Source organism: Talpa occidentalis, unplaced genomic scaffold (genome assembly GCF_014898055.3).
Source record: "Talpa occidentalis isolate TD23 unplaced genomic scaffold, MPIMG_talOcc4v2.1 talOcc4.10, whole genome shotgun sequence".
Classification (NCBI taxonomy): domain Eukaryota; kingdom Metazoa; phylum Chordata; class Mammalia; order Eulipotyphla; family Talpidae; genus Talpa; species Talpa occidentalis.
The window spans coordinates 36,083,644-36,100,864 of NW_023600993.1; the positions used below are offsets into that span (position 1 = coordinate 36,083,644).

General features: G+C 45.0%; 1 protein-coding gene across 6 annotated transcripts in view; it reads left to right on the forward strand.

Moving 5' to 3' along the window:
* RAD54L2 (RAD54 like 2) overlaps positions 1–17,221 on the forward strand; it is a 106,958-nt gene that overhangs the window by 87,523 nt on the left and 2,214 nt on the right. For 4 of the 6 annotated variants that reach the window (XM_037529911.2, XM_037529915.2, XM_037529903.2 and 1 more), the window contains 10 exons: positions 161–279; positions 2,066–2,184; positions 4,724–4,823; positions 5,541–5,746; positions 6,200–6,372; positions 6,841–7,037; positions 11,049–11,248; positions 12,323–12,412; positions 13,042–13,134; positions 14,759–16,323. In XM_037529911.2, the coding sequence (XP_037385808.1) occupies positions 161–279; positions 2,066–2,184; positions 4,724–4,823; positions 5,541–5,746; positions 6,200–6,372; positions 6,841–7,037; positions 11,049–11,248; positions 12,323–12,412; positions 13,042–13,134; positions 14,759–15,753 (2,292 nt within the window). In that variant the 3' untranslated portion in view covers positions 15,754–16,323. Of the gene's footprint in view, positions 1–160; positions 280–2,065; positions 2,185–4,723; positions 4,824–5,540; positions 5,747–6,199; positions 6,373–6,840; positions 7,038–11,048; positions 11,249–12,322; positions 12,413–13,041; positions 13,135–14,758; positions 16,324–17,221 lie in introns of those variants that run through there. The other 2 variants (XM_037529932.2, XM_054694284.1) reach the window with 2 other exon arrangements.

Sequence of the window (17,221 nt, forward strand, 5' to 3'; positions counted from 1 at the left end):
TGAAAAGGTGCAAGGCCTAAGTGGGGAAGGGGTGTAGAATGTATAGTGCCTTACACTGCTAGGGTCTCTGCTGGGAACTATGAGCTGCTGCCTTGGAGGGAGAAAATATTATTTCTAGAGATTTGGCCATGGACCTGCTCCAAGCTGTTTTCTCTTGCAGGCCAAGGACCTTTTGACTAATTACCAGACTGGAGTCTTAGAGAACTCTCCTAAGATGGTACTGCTTTTCCACCTGATTGAAGAAAGTGTGAAGCTTGGGGACAAGATCCTTGTGTTCAGGTATGAAGAGAAATTCCTGAGGAATGCTGTGTGTCTGTGATAAAGAGCGACACAGTCCCTGTGGAGTAGACCAACGGGGATTACACCAGCCCCCTTTTCTCTCTCCAAACCAGTTTAACCCATGCTTCTTGTGAAGACCTCATTTCATCTCTTTCTTAGAGTTTCTTTATTTATTTGCCCAGTGAGATTGCTCTGCAGAAAACAACTTAAAACCCATAGGCCTTCAGGGCCTCCCCAGTGGCGCAGCGGTTGAGCTCTGGGTTGCGAACGCTGGGTTGCGAAGCTGCCCGCAGCCTCTGCAGTGCCGGTTCGATCCCCGGCTGCTCCCCGGCCACCCGAGGAGGGTCCCACATGGCGCGCAGACCTCTCCTGCCGCCCGCTGCTCCCCTCAGGAGTGTACTTCGGTCCTTCTGGCTGCTCTGCTCCCCACTCTGGTGAATTCTCTCACCCTCCCACGCTTCTGACTGTACCCAGTGCTTGTATAAATAAATAAATAAATCTTTAAAAAAAAAAAAAAAAAAACCCATAAGCCTTCAAACTGTGGCCTAGGCCAAATGTAGCCTGTGGTCTGTTTTTGTACAGCTTGAGAGCTAGTTTTTACATTTTTAAAGAGTTAAAAAATAATAAGAATATGAATATATAGCAGCAACTGTATGATCTGCAAAGCCTAAAATATTTATTATCTGACCCTTTTCCAGAAAACATTTGCTGATGCCTGATCTAATCTACTTCTACTCCTTTGTTTTTTGGTTTAGAAAAAGAAAAACTTTATTAAGGAGAAAAGGAACAGAAATAAAGTGGGACTCCTAGGCCAGTGGAACCAAGCCAGGGAGGAGCAAGGAAGCCTCTGTCCTTTTTTTTTTTTTTTTTTTTTAAGCTTTGTATTTAAAGACAAATAAGCAATAATATGTATTCCAGAGTCACACTCTTAATCTAGCCATAGTTTTGATTCTCATCAATACCTGAGTCCTCAGAGAAAAGAAGTATAAAGTAGATTGTATCTTCTTTTTTATTCTAACTAGATTATGTTCCAATGATTGCTAAGTGGCAGAATCTTGGTTTGGGAGCCTCAGTGTGAGAGTTTTCACATGTGACACTCTTTGAGAGGACAGCAGTAATTCTAACTTGGGGAGAACCTAGTGTCCGACTGGTTTTATGGATCACTTCTGAGGCGACTGGTTCTCTACATAACTTGGAAATAGCCAAATGATTCTGTAGCCCTAGTAAGACCTATATTATTGCCTGTGGCCTATAATTAACTCTAATATATATTCATGCAGTGTTGGTTTTTATTGCTGAATGCTGTTTGTTTCTGTGTACTTAACTAAGCCCCAGGAATTTTCAATTGGAGAAATAATAGGGGAGAGCATTTTTTAGTGGGATGGTGGGACTGTTAGGGGGAAAGGATGTCCTGAGCAAACTCCATACAGGCTTTGTGGATGCCACCCCCACTCCATCAAGACACTGGGAACTACAAATCCCATGATCCCCAAAGGGAACTTGCGAGAACCTAAGTGTAAGTCCCTTTTAAGCACGCGGGTGAGGACCCACAGTCAGGCAACCCGTTTTATATTGGGGTTGCCCTGTAACAGGACTAAACAATGTAGATGACTCTGCTCCCATTTATGAACTAGAGAGAAGACCCTTGGTAGTTTGTGGGGTTACTTCTTTTGAGGAGTAGGTTGTGGGAGCTCCTACTATCAAAAGGCTGTACGTGAGTGGGCCTGTGGGGAATAAAATTCCTTTGGGTCGCTGAGCCTTCTGAACCAAATGTTGTCCCTTTCAGCCAGAGCCTTTCCACCTTGGCTCTCATCGAGGAGTTCCTAGGGAAACGAGATGTGCCCTGTCTGTCTGGTGCTGAGGGGCAAGGAGTACAGAAGTGGGTTCGCAACATCAGCTACTTCCGTGAGTTTATTGCTGCTTTGTTCCTGAAGCCTTGGCAAGATCTGCTTAAGGGTTTCTTCCCCTCCCCTCCCTCCCCCTTCCCCTCCCCTCCCCATTCCCCTCCTCTCCCCCTTCCTCTCCCCCTCTCCTCTCTCTTTTTTTTTTAACTCCATTCTCCATCAAATGTGTAGGAATATCTGGTTAGCCAATGGACAGGGAGATACTGAGTCAGCTGCTGTGTGTGAGCTTGGGCATGATGGGGGTAGAAGGCATAAGTCATGTCTTCATCTACAAAATAACAAGTTGAGGACAACTATAAAGTAGCATTGGTTGAAGGATTCTAAGGATGTTTGAGGATAGTTGGAGAAAGCTTCCTGGAGGAAGTAAAACTTGACTGGCAAAGATAACAAGAATTTGGGCCTCCCCAGTGGCGCAGCAGGTTGAGCGCTGTGCTGTGAAGCTGTCTGCAGCCTCTGTAGCGCAGGTTTGATTTCTGGCCGGCCAGGGAGAAACCCCCATGGCGCAGCAGTCCTCTCCTGCCTCGCCCACTGCTCCACTCAGCAGTGTCTTCGGTCCGTCCGCCTGTACTGCCTGTTCTGCTTTCGGCTCTGTCTGGTGAATTCTCTCACCCTCCTGCACCTCTGACCTGTACCCCAGTTCTTGTATAAATAAATAAATCTAAAAAAAAAAAGATAGCAAGAATTTGAGTATCCGTTTGAGTATCCAAAGCCCCTTTAGTCCAAAGATCATTCTAGGTTAAAGGAGCAGAGTGAGCAGAGCCTAGACCGTGCATTTTCTATAAGATGTTATCCCTAAGGGAGTGAAAACTGGTTCTTGGAGGAATGAAAAAAACCTTAACTTTTTTAGAGTGTAAGCTACAAATATGCATATAGTACATAAACAGATCTACGTATATCTGTAGTGTTAAAATTTCACAAGAGGGCCTCCCTGGCGGTGCAGCGGGTTGAGCGCAGCACTGTGAAGCTGTCCGCAGCCTCTACTGTGCGGGTTTGATTCCTGGCCGGCCAGGGAGATTCCCACATGGCGCGGCAGACCTCTCCTGTTCTCGCCTGCTGCTCCCCTCACCAGTGTACTTCAGTCCTTCTGCCTGTTCTGCTCCCCACTCTGTCTCTGGTGACTTCTCTTACCCTCCCGCACCTCTAGCCTGTACCCCAGTGCTTGTATAAATAAATAAATGTTAAAAAAAAAAAATGGGGCCTCCCCTGGTGGTGCAGTGGTTGAGCACTGGGCTGAGAAGCTACCTGCAGCCTCTGCAGCACCGGTTCGATCCCCAGCCGCCAGCGAGGGTCCCACATGGTGCGACAGACCTCTCCGCTGCGTCCACTGCTCCCCTCAGCAGTGTATTTCTTCAGTCTGCCCGTTATGCTCCCCACTCTGACTCTGGTGAATTCCCTTACCCTCCCGCGCTTCTGACTGTGTCCAGTGCTTGTATAAATAAATAAATAAATCTTTAAAAAACAAAAACAAAAATGATGCTTACTGGAAAAAAAAAAATTTCACAGAGCTGTGATGATTGGGAAAAATATGAATAGGCTCTATAAAGGGGTGGTAGTGAAAAAGAAAATGTTGCAAAATATTGGCCTTCGGTACTTCCTGGCCAAATACTGACATTTAGGCCAGATAATTCTTTGTCATAGAGGACTGTCCTGTGCATTTGTAGAATGTTTAGCAGTGTCCCTGGTCTCCACTCACTAGATGGCAGTAGTATTCACCTGGGTGTAATAACAAAAATTATCTCCAGATGGTGAGGGGACCCCTTCAACACAGGGTCTACCCTGGAGGCTGCCCAATGAATCAATGGTGAGTTGTGCTCAGAAATGTGGGAGCTCAAGCTAGAAAGGTAGATTAGAGTGCTCATTAACAGAGCCTATAATACCAGCATTAAACTAATGCTTCCTACTACCATAATAATTTAGTTATCCATGTGTTATTTCATACTTTTACTTTACCCTTTGTCCAGGTAACATATGTTGCCCCTCCTCTCTTACTCAGGTTTCTTATTTGAAAGCTGCCTTTTTTCATTCATTTGAGCTCCCCTATTTTCTTTCATATGTCCCATCCCACTGCTACCAATTTATTCCTTTTCTGTCTCTTTGTAGCAAGTTCTTATCCTCATGAGCTTGTTAACAATGTAGATTCTGGGCAAGGAACATTACTCATACCAAAACACAAAACCCTTGATCCTGTTGCAATCACCAGGGTTCACAGGACTGAAAGAGTCCATCTTGAGACACTGTTTACCATGATCCCTTGTTTAGGGTGATTCTTAGGCACTCGTAACTTCTGGGAACCTTCACCTTAGCACTGACCCAAAATATTAAAGGGAAAAACAGTTTAAAATCCTGTTGTATGTGAGAATCTCCTGGGAGTATTTCAAAATTATAAATCCCTAGGACTCACAATAGACCCATACATGTCCAGGGGTTATGATCGGAAACTAATTTGTTTAGTTTTGTTTTGCTTTTAAAACACATTTGCCTAGTGATTTTGCTGTGTACCCCTACCCTCATCTGTCCACTTGTGGTTGTTTCTTTCCTAGGGCTAGATGGTAGCACCCCTGCCTTTGAGAGGGAGCGGCTCATTAATCAGTTCAATGATCCCAGCAATCTCACCACCTGGCTGTTCCTTCTCTCCACAAGGTGAGTGGATTGTGAGAGTGAAAATCAGAGGGCTCAAGGCATTTGGTCACATGGGCAGGTGCCCCAAAGGATCAACCAAGTTCTATCAGAAGAGATTGCTCAGGTGTGTGACTTATTTTTGAGGTCAAAATGGGAACCCCAAAGGAAGTTGCATTAGAAGAGCAATCATGTTATTGCCATGAAGTTCTTTGAGACTTTCATGACCAATGATCACTATTCGCTTTTCTTTCAGAAGTGTTCTGAGACTTAGACAATGTGATGAATGTGAAAAATGCTTTAAAAAGTAGAAAGTGCAACGTAACTATAAAAGACTGATGGCATTATTTGTCTCATATCAAGCAGCTTGAAAACTGTGCTGCCTTCTGCCATCAGAATGCCCTTGATAGAAGGTATGAACCAGTCATTCTCCTAAGCTGTTAGACTGAAAATACCAGAAACATTTGTATGCACATGATTTCCCTCACCAAGGAACACCACTCAGGGGACCTTACTCATTATAGACAGGTAGAGAGTTTTCTTTCTGAGCTGCTAGGCACTTCCATATTTGATTTCCAGGACTTATTTTTCAGTGCTTGAGAAATATCTCATTCATCGCGAAGATAGTGTACTGTGCTTAGTAAAAAGAGGGTGGTACTGGGGTAAGAGTCACAGAGAGTAACTATTTGAAAATCTTCTTTAATATTAAAGGCTCTGTGATTGTTGGCTTGTTTTTTAAAGGGCTGGATGCTTAGGTGTGAATCTAATTGGTGCCAACCGTGTGGTGGTGTTTGATGCTTCCTGGAACCCTTGCCATGATGCCCAGGCAGTATGTCGGGTATATCGTTATGGCCAGAAAAAGCCCTGTCACATCTATCGCCTTGTGGCTGATTTTACCCTCGAAAAGAAGATCTATGACCGTCAGATTTCGAAGCAGGGCATGTCAGGTGGGCCATCTTCCTGACTTGGGCAGGGCTTAGGAGAGGCATATGTATACCATCCTTTTTGGCTCCCATACCATAAGACTACCCTCCTTATTGTATCAAGGTTGGGGAGGGGGAGGATGTGGGACTATAGACTGGCTATCAGTGACAGAAAGTCAGCAGTCCCATCTTGTTCTGATTCATACAGTTGCTTAAGAGATGATTGACCTCAGCTTGTTGAAGGTGGGTTTAATGATAAGAGCCAAGCTAGTTATACAGGTTTCTCTTAATGATGTTTCTGTTTCATCAGGGCCTCAGACCTGGTCTTTGACCTTCAGATATGGGACGGCTTGAGGTGTTTTAGGTATTAGAGACAATTAATGCCACCCACATCTCCTTTCTCTCTGTCAAGCTTGGTAGTGGTGTTTTTGCAGTCTCTGCCGTGTACTGACTTTCTCCATGTCTTCTCCCTTCTAGATCGAGTGGTGGATGATCTCAACCCAATGCTGAACTTTACACGGAAGGAGGTAGAGAATCTACTGCACTTTGTTGAGAAGGAGCCAGCTCCCCAAGCATCCTTGAACATAAAGGAAATCAAGGAGCCAGTTCTGCAACTTGCCTGTGTGAAGTACCCTCACCTCATCACCAAGGTAAGAACCTGGTATGCATGTAGCCCCCATTAGGGTAGTCTCCATGGAGGAAATCTGAAATTTTGTTTCATGTGGGCTGGTTCTTTGCCTTGACTATTGCAGTCCCCATCCCTAGTCTGGACCTAGGAGTGTTGAGCTCAGCCATGTGAAATAATTTGGCTAGAATAAGTTTTTCAACCAAAAGAAAGAGGATAAGTTCTGAAGATGTAGTTTGTTTATTCTCTGCAGTCTCCCATCCTTTTGATATGAAAGGTAGACTTAGGTTGTCTAAAGCCAGTTGGTGCTAGATTATAGTCGTAAATCATACTCTTGACAGAAAGGCAGTAAACCTGCCTGTGTGTCTGTGAACAGCCTCTTCACTAGTGCTGGATAACTAGCGCTTTCTTGGTTTCAAGTAAGGCTCACTGAATTATCAGTCATGCCAGCACAAAGACAAGTAATTAAATCAACATCCTCCTGTGTCACCAGGAGCCTTTTGAGCATGAGTCATTGCTCCTTAACCGGAAGGATCACAAGCTGACCAAGGCTGAGAAAAAAGCAGCAAAGAAAAGCTATGAGGAAGACAAACGCACATCAGTCCCCTACACCCGCCCGTCATATGCGCAGTATTATCCTGCCAGCGACCAGAGCCTGACCAGCATCCCTGCCTTCAGTCAGAGAAACTGGTGAGTCCACAAAAGGGGTGCGGGGGCCAGGGCGGGAAGAAAGATCTGCCACTGAGCTAGGCCCAAACTTCTTGATTATTTTCATTTTATTTATTTTCTTTTGTTAAAGATTTATTTTATTTACTTAAGCATACAAGAACTGGGGTATAGGCCAGAGGTGCAGGAGGTGAGAGGATTCACTAGAGAAAGGGTGGCGAGCAGAATAGGCAGACTGAAATACACTGCTGAGGGGAGCAGCGGGTGAGACAGGAGAGGTCTGCTGCGCCATGTGGGTAGCTCCCTGGCCAGGAATTGAACTCATGCCACAGTGGCTGGCAATAACTTGATAGCACTGAAACTTTAACCCCTGCACCACCAGGAGGCCCCCAGTTTCTTTTTTCTTTTTATCTATTTTAGTTTCTTTTTTAAACAAAGGGAGAGCCTACAACTTGTTCTTTAACTGCTATGAACTGACAGGCTTTGCTCTTAGATGAGGTACCAAAGCAGTTCAGCGCAGATGTTTTAAGTGGACTCTGGCTGGAAAAATGAGGGTGGCCTTGTGACTCAGGAGAGTCCTTTTGGACTTGTGGAGAGGCACAACTTCCCCAAACACAGAGGCTTGGCCCTTTTATACAACTGCCTCTATCCATGGTACCTTGGTCCTAGACCTTTCATGGCAGTAAAAGTTTAAGGGTGAATGACAGGTCCCCTATGGGTCTTGGATTGCAGGTCCTCTGTGGGTCTTGGGGGAGTCAACTGCTATTAATGGGATATCACTCTGTGCTTGTGCCCTGATTCTCAGCAAAAAAAATTTTTTTCTGCCATCTCTCCATGCCTCCCTAATGGTGCATGTGAATGTCTTGCCTGATATTCTCAAGAGCACCAACAAGGCCAAAAAGACAGACATACACCAGTTATTATTAAATTGTGCTCCAGTCATCTTCTGGTTTCTAATTATGATGATAAAGCATGGTTATTTTTGCAAATTTGTTTTTTTTTAAAGATTTATTTATTTATGCATACAAGAACTGGGGTATGGGCCAGAGGTGCAGGAGGTGAGAGGATTCACCAGAGACAGAGTGAGGAGCAGAACAGGCAGATTGACTGAAATACACTGCTGAGGGGAGCAGCAAGTGAGTCAGGAAAGGTCTGCTGCCCTATGTGGGTAGCTCCCTGGCCAGGGATTGAACTCGTGCTGCAGTGGCTGCAGATAGTTTCATAGGTTACATCTTAACCCCTTGAGCCACCAGAGAGGCCCTGTTTTTGCAAATTTGAAATCACTGATGATCACAGAGCTGGAGAATTTGCAGTGAACCTCACAGACAGGTTAAACAAGTGTGAAATGATCAGTCTCAGATTTGATGTGCAGTTCAAAGGTCTAGAAAAACGGCAGAATAACCTGCACCTGTCCTATGAGTTTGTCTGGCATCATGGACCATGAAAAAGCAAGACAAAAACACCCAGGAGGGAAAGTCCTGGGATTCTAAGGAAGTAATACATCCCTATAAATAAGTTCTAGAATATAATACAAAAAAATAAAATGCCTCAAGGGACAAAACTGTCAAAACTGTCAGAATGGGAACAGGATGGAAGCTAAATACAAGAGAGGCTCAGTGTAAGAAATTAGTTATCTATGGTTAATTTTTTTTTTTTTCATTTCAAGACTAAGTGCCTCATAGTTCTTACCAGATCAGCTACCTGATTGAGTGCTTTGCATTTTTTTTTAAAGATTTATTTATTTTTATACAAGAACTGGGGTACAGGCTAGATGTGCAGGAGGGTGAGAGGATTCACCAGAGACAGAGTGGGGAACAGAACAGGCAGACTGACAAAATACACTGCTGAGGGGAGCAGCGGGCGCAACAGGAGAGTTCTGCCGCGTCATGTGGGATTCGAACCAGCTGGCCGGGATCGAACCAGCGCTGCAGAGGCTGTGGACAGCTTCATAGTGCAGCGCTCAACTGCCTGCACCACCAGGGAGGCCCTGCTTTGCATTTTTAAGATGTTTGATTATATTAAAGATAAAAGATTGTTTTATTTGAGGGGAATAGATTTCAAACTTTTGAAGATTCGATATTTTTAAAAAGTTGTTAAGTAAGAATAAAAGGAACTGAAATCATGTAAGATTTTATATAAGACTAACTTTTGGTGAGTATCTTTGCTACTTTTTACGAATAAGGTGCTTTCAAGTGGAAGGTGTTGCTCTCTTTCAAAGCTTACAGACTTTGTTTCTGTGTAATTTTCCAAGACTGGGATGTCTTCCTTTCTTGTCTTCCATCCTTTTTCCTCTTTAGTGGACTTTTCTATGTAACAGCAGGAATGGACTAAGCCTGAATCCAGGGAGAGAAAAGCCATGTGAGGGAGGGGAGAAGGTGTAACAAAAGGGCTGGACTTTTCTGGCCCAGCTCCAGCCCCGTGGGAGGCTTCAACCTCTCACAGCACTTGGTGAGCCATTCCATGATCCTGCTCATTCCTTATCTTGTCTGGGTACATGTAAGGGTGTCTTCCTGCTGAAATTCCTAGCATTAGTCCCTGCAGAGTACGGTGCTGGCTTGAGTACCTGTTACTCTTCTGAATCCTGGGATGGCAGGGACTGACATTCTACACGCTACCCTGGGCATACATTGAGGGTGCGGGCTCCAGATCTAATGAGCTTGCTATGCTTTCTGGCCTACAAGACCCAGGGACTTCCCAAAGGGGGACATAACATCCTGAGAGCAATGGGGATGTGCAGTCAGGCAGACTGACTACAACAGAAGAATGGTGGAAAGTTATCGTTCACGTGGCAGTCTTCAGTCAGGTGAGGAAGAACATACCAATCCAAGGGAGTCTTTTTCCCAGGCAAAGACTTAAGAAAGCTTAGAGACAGAGACGGGACTTCATTTCAAAAATCTTTTTTTTTTTTTTTTTTATAGAGGCATGCTTTATTTATTTGTTTTGCTGGTTTGTTTGTTTGTTTTGTTTATACATGCACTGGGTACAGTCAGAAGCGCGGGAGGGTGAGAGAATTCACCAGAGCCAGAGCGGGGAGCAGAGCAGGCAGAAGGACCGAGGTACACTGCTAAGGGGAGCAGCGGGCGGCAGGAGAGGTCTGCGCACCATGTGGGACCCTCGCCGGCGGACGGGGAGCAGCCGGGGATCGAACCGGCGCCGCAGAGGCCGCGGGCAGCTTCGCAACCCAGCGCTCAACCGCTGCGCCACCGGGGAGGCCCCATTTCAAAAATCTTAAATCAGGAGTAGCTTTCTCCAGGTAACACTTTCCAGTGGAAAGGAAGGTGAAGAGTGAGAAATGCATCATTGACATTGGGGTAACATTTTGGCATGTTGGTATTAGGAGATGCACTGCTGGAACTCTGGCTGGCCATGACCTTGTACTATTTAGAAGCTAGGCTTTTGTGCATAGCATTTTAGCTCCTCCTGCTTTTGTGGTGTCCATGACTACAGGGGGACCTTGTAGACTGGCGCCGGGAGGATCCCAATGAAAAGTAATGTGGAGGAGAGAGGTTCTGCATTACAAATTGAGACTTGAGGTTTCAGAGAGTAAATACAGTTAAGTTGGCACTGCCTCTGAAAATTACCTCAACATTTGGGATCATGTGACCCCTTTTTCCTTAGGTGAGTGAGAAAATTCTACCCATTTGTCTTTAACTTAGCATGCACTGTCGTCTGAAAAACTTTTTCTCCCTTCTTGCACTTTTACCTCCTTCTAACTTCCTGCCAAGGACCAATTCCTACAGTCGACAGTGCAAATTCTAGAGGAACAGATGTCTCATGACTCCAAAAAGGTGTTATTTCATTGACCTCTTGATTCTTAGTATTCTTATCCTCACTGCTTCTTTGTCTGATGCTCTTAGTATTGCCTCTGCTCTCCTTTTGAATTGACCATACCCTGCAGGTTCTTCTGATCTTTCTCTTAGCAGACACTGAGGGTGTCTGGAGGAAGTCTGGAGAGGCTCCACAGCTATTGCAGAAAGGTAAGGAAGGACTGTTTTGTTTTGCTGAACTCTCTCAGTGTGCTTTTCTTTCCTACAGGCAACCAACCTTGAAGAGTGATGAGAAGCCTGTGGCTAGTGTTCGTCCCGTACAGTCGACCCCCATCCCTATGATGCCCCGGCACGTCCCACTGGGAGGCAGTGTAAGCTCTGCCTCTGGCACAAATACAGCTATGAACTTCCCGATCAACTACCTGCAGCGTGCGGGAGTTCTTGTACAGAAGGTGGTCACCACAACAGGTCAGGAACTCCTGGGTTCTGTCTGGGGTGCTGTCCCTTTCAAAAATATTTTGTCCATTCAGGAAGTATTTAGTCAACACCTTTTGTATTCTAGACCTTAACTATACTGACTCTGTAGGTACAAATAGAGAAGATAGCAATGCTGATCTTGAGGAGTTAGTGTTCTAATGAATTATCTTAACAATAATAACACAGACCTGGGTTTCCTTGAGTCTAGTGGATGGGATAGACTTGAGTACTGCAGAGACTATGGAAATGTCACTTAGGGTGACAGAGAGTTGGTCTGAGAGAGTTGTGAGTATATTGAGTCCTACCTGAGTATGGCTTAGCTGCATATAAAGGGCAGTTGTCAAACAGGTTGATCTGAAAGCTTCTTGTTTCTTTCTTTGTGAGTCTAATGTAGATTGAACATGGTGGGCCTGTGAGCAGTGGTAGGAGGTGGGCATCCTATCCACCAGCCATCGGTTTTATGATTTATGGTAATTGGGAAGGAAAGCTGTTTTCCATCTTGTTATCTAGAAATATTCATGATACAAAAATTTTAATGAAAATACCTAAATTGATTTTTTGAGTATGAAAATAATGCCATTGTAAAAAATTTTTGAAATAAATATAAATAGCCTCTTGTAATTCTGCTTCTCTACTGGTTCTTGAAAATACTTTTCTCTTCATTCTTTAGTTAGATATGAAGTAATGCCAACAAGGAAGAGGATGGCGCCACTTTCATGGCCTAAAGTACAGTAGAGCAGATGCATGTAGATAGCATAGGGAGGAGAAAAAAGTGCATAGAAAATAACTGTTTAATAAAAACATTTTCCAAATCAAAGGTTATGAATTTTTAAATCAAGGAAATTGATCAGAAAGATCAGATTGCTAAAACATAATCTTGTTTTCATAGTATTCTTTGTTAGACAATTCTGAGAAGTCTTGCTTGCTTCACCTTCCTTGGTTCTGACTTCTACTCCACTGAGAGGCTTTTAGCGAAACCATTGAAGAACTTTGCATTTTTCATTTTCTTTCCCTCTGTAAGTCAGATCCTGTGTAATCTAAATTTGAGGTCTGTGTCATCACTAGATATCGTTATTCCTGGACTCAACAGCTCCACAGATGTTCAAGCAAGAATTAATGCTGGTGAGAGTATCCACATCATCCGTGGGACGAAAGGTGAGAGCCATCCCCTCTGTTTGGTGAGAATTCTGAACTGGGATGCAGAATAAATACATATGACCTGAACTGTTGAGGATAGGACTCACCCTATGAGAGTGTCACATGTAGGGGAACCATCTGAAAATGACAGTTTAAGGAGCTGAGCAGAATTGAGTTGGGCCTAAAGAAGAGCTTGTCAATAGTTTAATAAAAGGGCATTAGGGCCCCTGTATTTTGCTATCATTTTTATGAAGAATCTTGGGCTGTGGGTGGGTAAACATATTTTGTGTCAGTAACAGCCTATGTCTAGTATGCTTTAGGCTAGGAAGGAATGCCTGTAGCCTTCCTTCTTAGGCACTCACATGGTCCTGTTTGGGAAGTCCCCACAGGCTAGAGTCAGAGCCAAAGTTGTGGCTGGACTAGCTGTGCCTTGGTGTCTAGAACAGTGTTTGGTACAGGGTAATCATGCCGTCAGTGTTTGTGGAATAAAGCTCAGTTACCCCATTCCTCATTTCAGGGGCCTTGAGAAAGGATGTGAGGCCTAATGTTATAACTGTTTCCCAGACCATGATGCCTGGGCCAGAGTTTCCTAGGGTTGACTGTGTTTCATGTCTGCTCCTAGCAGTCTTCCTCATTTTTCTTCTCAGGGACATATATCCGCACCAGTGATGGGCGGATCTTTGCTGTCCGGGCGACTGGCAAACCAAAGGCCCCTGAAGATGGTCGTATGGCTGCCTCAGGTATAGTGACTTCTACTTTCCATTGACCTACACGGTATTATTTTGGTTTTTGATTGATTTTTGGATAGATAATGTATGCCTGGTTCACAATTCAAAAGGTGTAAAAAGGGATAAAGTGAAAAGTTAGTTTTTTCTCCCCATTTGCTGCTCCTTTGGGAGGTGGTATTCTCCATTTTTCCCCCCAGATATATACCTGGTACAGGGAAGTATGTGTATATGTATGAAATGTATATATAATACTTTTTTAAAATGTTTTAAAACAATATAGTATACTGTTACTTTTTTCATTCACTGCTGAGATCTCTGTGCTTATTTCTTATCATTTCTTCTAAACATGCCAAATTGAAGGTTTGCATGGGATGCTATTAGATAAATATGTAACATGGTACATTATTGAGTACCCTGTGCTGGGACATTTTTTTTTTTAAAGGTTTATTTGTTTATGCATATAAGAGCTGGGGTACAGGCCAGAGGTGTAGAGGGTGAGAGGATTCACCAGGGACAGAGTGGGGAACAGAACAGGCAGAGATACTGAAATACACTGCTGAGGGGAGCAGCGGGTGAGTCAGGAGAGGTCTGCTGCACCATGTGGATTGCTCCCTGGCCAGCCAGGGATCAAACTAGTGCTGCAGAGACTTCGGACAGCTTCATAGGTTGCATCTTAACCCCTTGCGCCACCAGCGAAGCCCCTGTCCTGGGACATTTAAATTGTTTGTACTTCCCTCTTACAGTACTGGTTCATAGTCATGTGGGTTGTAGCTGTAGGATAAAGTAGCAGTGGGATTGTCGGGTCAGAGTATATGTGTGGCACATTAACAATGTTAGGAACTCTTGCTGAGTTCTCTTTTGTGGGAGTGGTTATCATTTACCTTCTAACCACCAAGGTATAAGAGCTAGACTGCTTATTTCCCAGGCTTTATTATGGAAATATTCATACCTACATGCAAATGTTTAGACAAATGGAAAGAAAAGCATTATGAACACCCATATACCCTGCACCTGCATCCAATGACTGTTATTATTCTCATAGACTTTCTTCTCTCTTTTTCTTATTTGAACTACTTGTAAGTTGAAGACATGTCACTCCTAACATTAAGGACATTCTCTTCCTAGTCACACCACCATTATTACACTAAAAAACTTAATTCCATGATGTTCCCTCATATGCCTGTCCATATTCAGATTTCCCAGTTGCCCTAATCATCTTCTGTCACCATAGATTTTGTTTTGTTTTTTTTTAAATGAGGATGGTCCACTTTTTAAACTCGTTTTCCTCTTTCCTCCCATTATGGCACTGGTTGTGTTTTGTCCACAGAAAGTCTGACAAGTTATAGGAATGCTCTCTTAGCTTTCCTACCCATTATCTCATAGGATTCAAATTGGTGGCGTTCTGCAGATCAGGAAACTAGAGTGTAGAAAAGTGATGTGTGTTGTCACAGATAGACTTCTTTCCCAGATCAAAGCTTTTCTTCGTGGTAACTAGGGAAAACTTGACTGGGTGATGTGTTTGGACATTTGGGAACCATAGGGCAGGATTTTTTTTTTTTAAATGGATGTTTCTTCTTCTACCCTCCTCTTCTCCCTGTTCATTGTGGTTCTCAGTTATCTACATTTTTTCCCCCAGGTTCCCAGGGGCCTTCTCTTGAGTCCACAAGCAACGGCAGACATAGTGCCTCATCACCCAAAGCCCCCGACCCTGAGGGGCTGGCCAGGCCCGTCTCTCCAGACAGCCCAGAGATCATCAGTGAGCTCCAGCAGTATGCAGATGTGGCTGCCGCCCGTGAATCCCATCAGAGTTCCCCGGGCTCCAATGCTGCCCTGCCTGGCCCCCCAGCCCAACTTGTGGACAGCAGTGCTGTTCCTGGGACAGCTCTCGGGACTGAACCTCGGCACGGGGGTCATTGCCTCAATAGTTCCCTTTTGGTGACCGGCCAGCCCTGTGGTGACAGACACCCAGTGTTGGACTTACGGGGCCACAAGCGAAAATTGGCCACACCAACTGCTGCCCAGGAGTCAGCCCGCCGGCGTTCCAGGAAGGGCCATCTGCCAGCCCCCGTGCAGCCGTATGAACACGGGTATCCAGTTTCTGGCGGGTTTGCCATGCCACCCGTCTCCTTAAACCATAACCTCACCCCTCCCTTCACCTCCCAGGCCGGGGAGAACTCCCTGTTTATGGGCAGTACCCCCTCCTATTACCAGCTGTCCAATTTGCTGGCAGATGCCCGCCTGGTGTTTCCAGTGACTACTGACCCTCTGGTGCCAGCAGGCCCCGTCAGTTCCTCTTCCACGGCTACCTCAGTCACTGCCAGCAACCCCTCCTTCATGCTCAACCCTTCTGTACCAGGGATACTACCCAGCTACTCACTCCCATTCTCACAGCCACTCCTGTCCGAGCCAAGGATGTTTGCGCCTTTTCCTTCCCCTGTCTTGCCCAGCAACCTTTCGCGGGGCATGTCTGTCTACCCAGGCTACATGTCCCCACATGCAGGCTACCCAGCTGGTGGCCTCCTTCGGTCCCAGGTGCCTCCATTTGACTCTCATGAGGTTGCCGAGGTGGGGTTCAGCTCCAATGATGATGAGGATAAGGACGATGATGTGATAGAGGTCACTGGGAAATAGCTGGGGAACCCCTCTCCACCTCACTCTGGGGCTCCCAACAGGTTGCCCACCAGTCTGGAAGGCAGTGATCTGGGCTTTCTCAGAATAGGGCACTTAGCAGGAAGGAAAAGGAAGAGGACAAAGAAGAGGGATTAACCATAGTGGCAAGACTCTGTTGCTGTTTAACAAAAGAGGCAAAAAAAAAAATCTAACAGAGCAGCAATAGTGGGAAATCAGGGACCCAAAACAGGAATGGGGGGGCAGGGCATTTTGCCTCTCTTCCTGCCTGCCTTGCTTATGCTGTCTACTTGCTTGCTTGCCCATTGGAGTGTAGAAGCTCACATCCCATTTCTGTCTTTGGGAACATTCTCTCCCAAGAGAGCTGCCTTATTGGGTGACTTAACCTGGAGAGGGGAGGGGAGGGAGGGGGAAGGAAATGAAATAGGGTGGATGGGGAGGACAGACTGAGATTCCATTGAAGTGGAGTCTTTTTAGGGGGTAAGAAAGAAGCAAAGAGAGAAAGTAAGAGTGTGTGTGTGTGTGTGTGTGTGTGTGTGTGTGTGTGTGTACATACATGTATGTGACGGAGCAGGGGTGAAGGTGGGAGGGAAGGGAGGGAGGGAGGGACTAAGGGGGAAACTAAAAAATGAATTATCTTTTTAAAAGTGGAAATCAGAGTGTGGTGGTTCATGGCAACTATTAGCATGAACATCAGGGTGTGCCCAGGAGAAGAGCCATGGAAACCACAAGTTTCCTTCTAGTTGAGTGAAGAGAAGGCCCAGCTAACGTGAGTCCCTGGTTTTCAGAGCCACATTTGTTTCAGAATTTGGGGAAATTAGCAGAGAAAATGGGCTTTATCAATTTCTGTCTCTTTCCCCAGTGGCTGTCTCTGAGCAGATTTCCCTTTCCAGGGTGTGAGCTTATCTGTGCTGAGTCTGGGAGGGAGAAACATTGCAGTGTGAGAGTGAGAGGTCATAGTTGTGGCCAGAAAAGACATTATTCACAAGGACAGAACTGAGCCCCCAGCTGCTTGTCCTGGTGGCCTTTCCTTTCCTTCCCCATTAGAGAGCTCCATGTTAATTTATTTCTTATGGGCAATTATTTATTATTTGGACTTTTCACGTGTCTTGTTTTTTGGGGGGGTGGGAGGGTGGGAAGGGAAGTTAGGGGTAAGGAGGGTAGGAGGTTGGAGGGGAAATTTAAGATAGCTCAGATCCTGGTAAAAAAAATATTCCAGGTAGAGAGTGAATTGACCAAGGTTTACATTAAATCAACTATGTTTTCAGGAGTTGGCCTCTCAGGTAGATCAGGAAATCCTGTGACTGAATAGTTAGTAGGGGTAAAACTCATTCCACAGAGATTGAAACTTGGGATCATAGAATTTACTATTGGGAAATAAGTCACCCCAAATTTGGAGCTGTGACCTCCTGGGATGACCTTAGAAACAGGCTCTCCATGCTAAACAGCAAACTTGTACGTAGGTGACTGC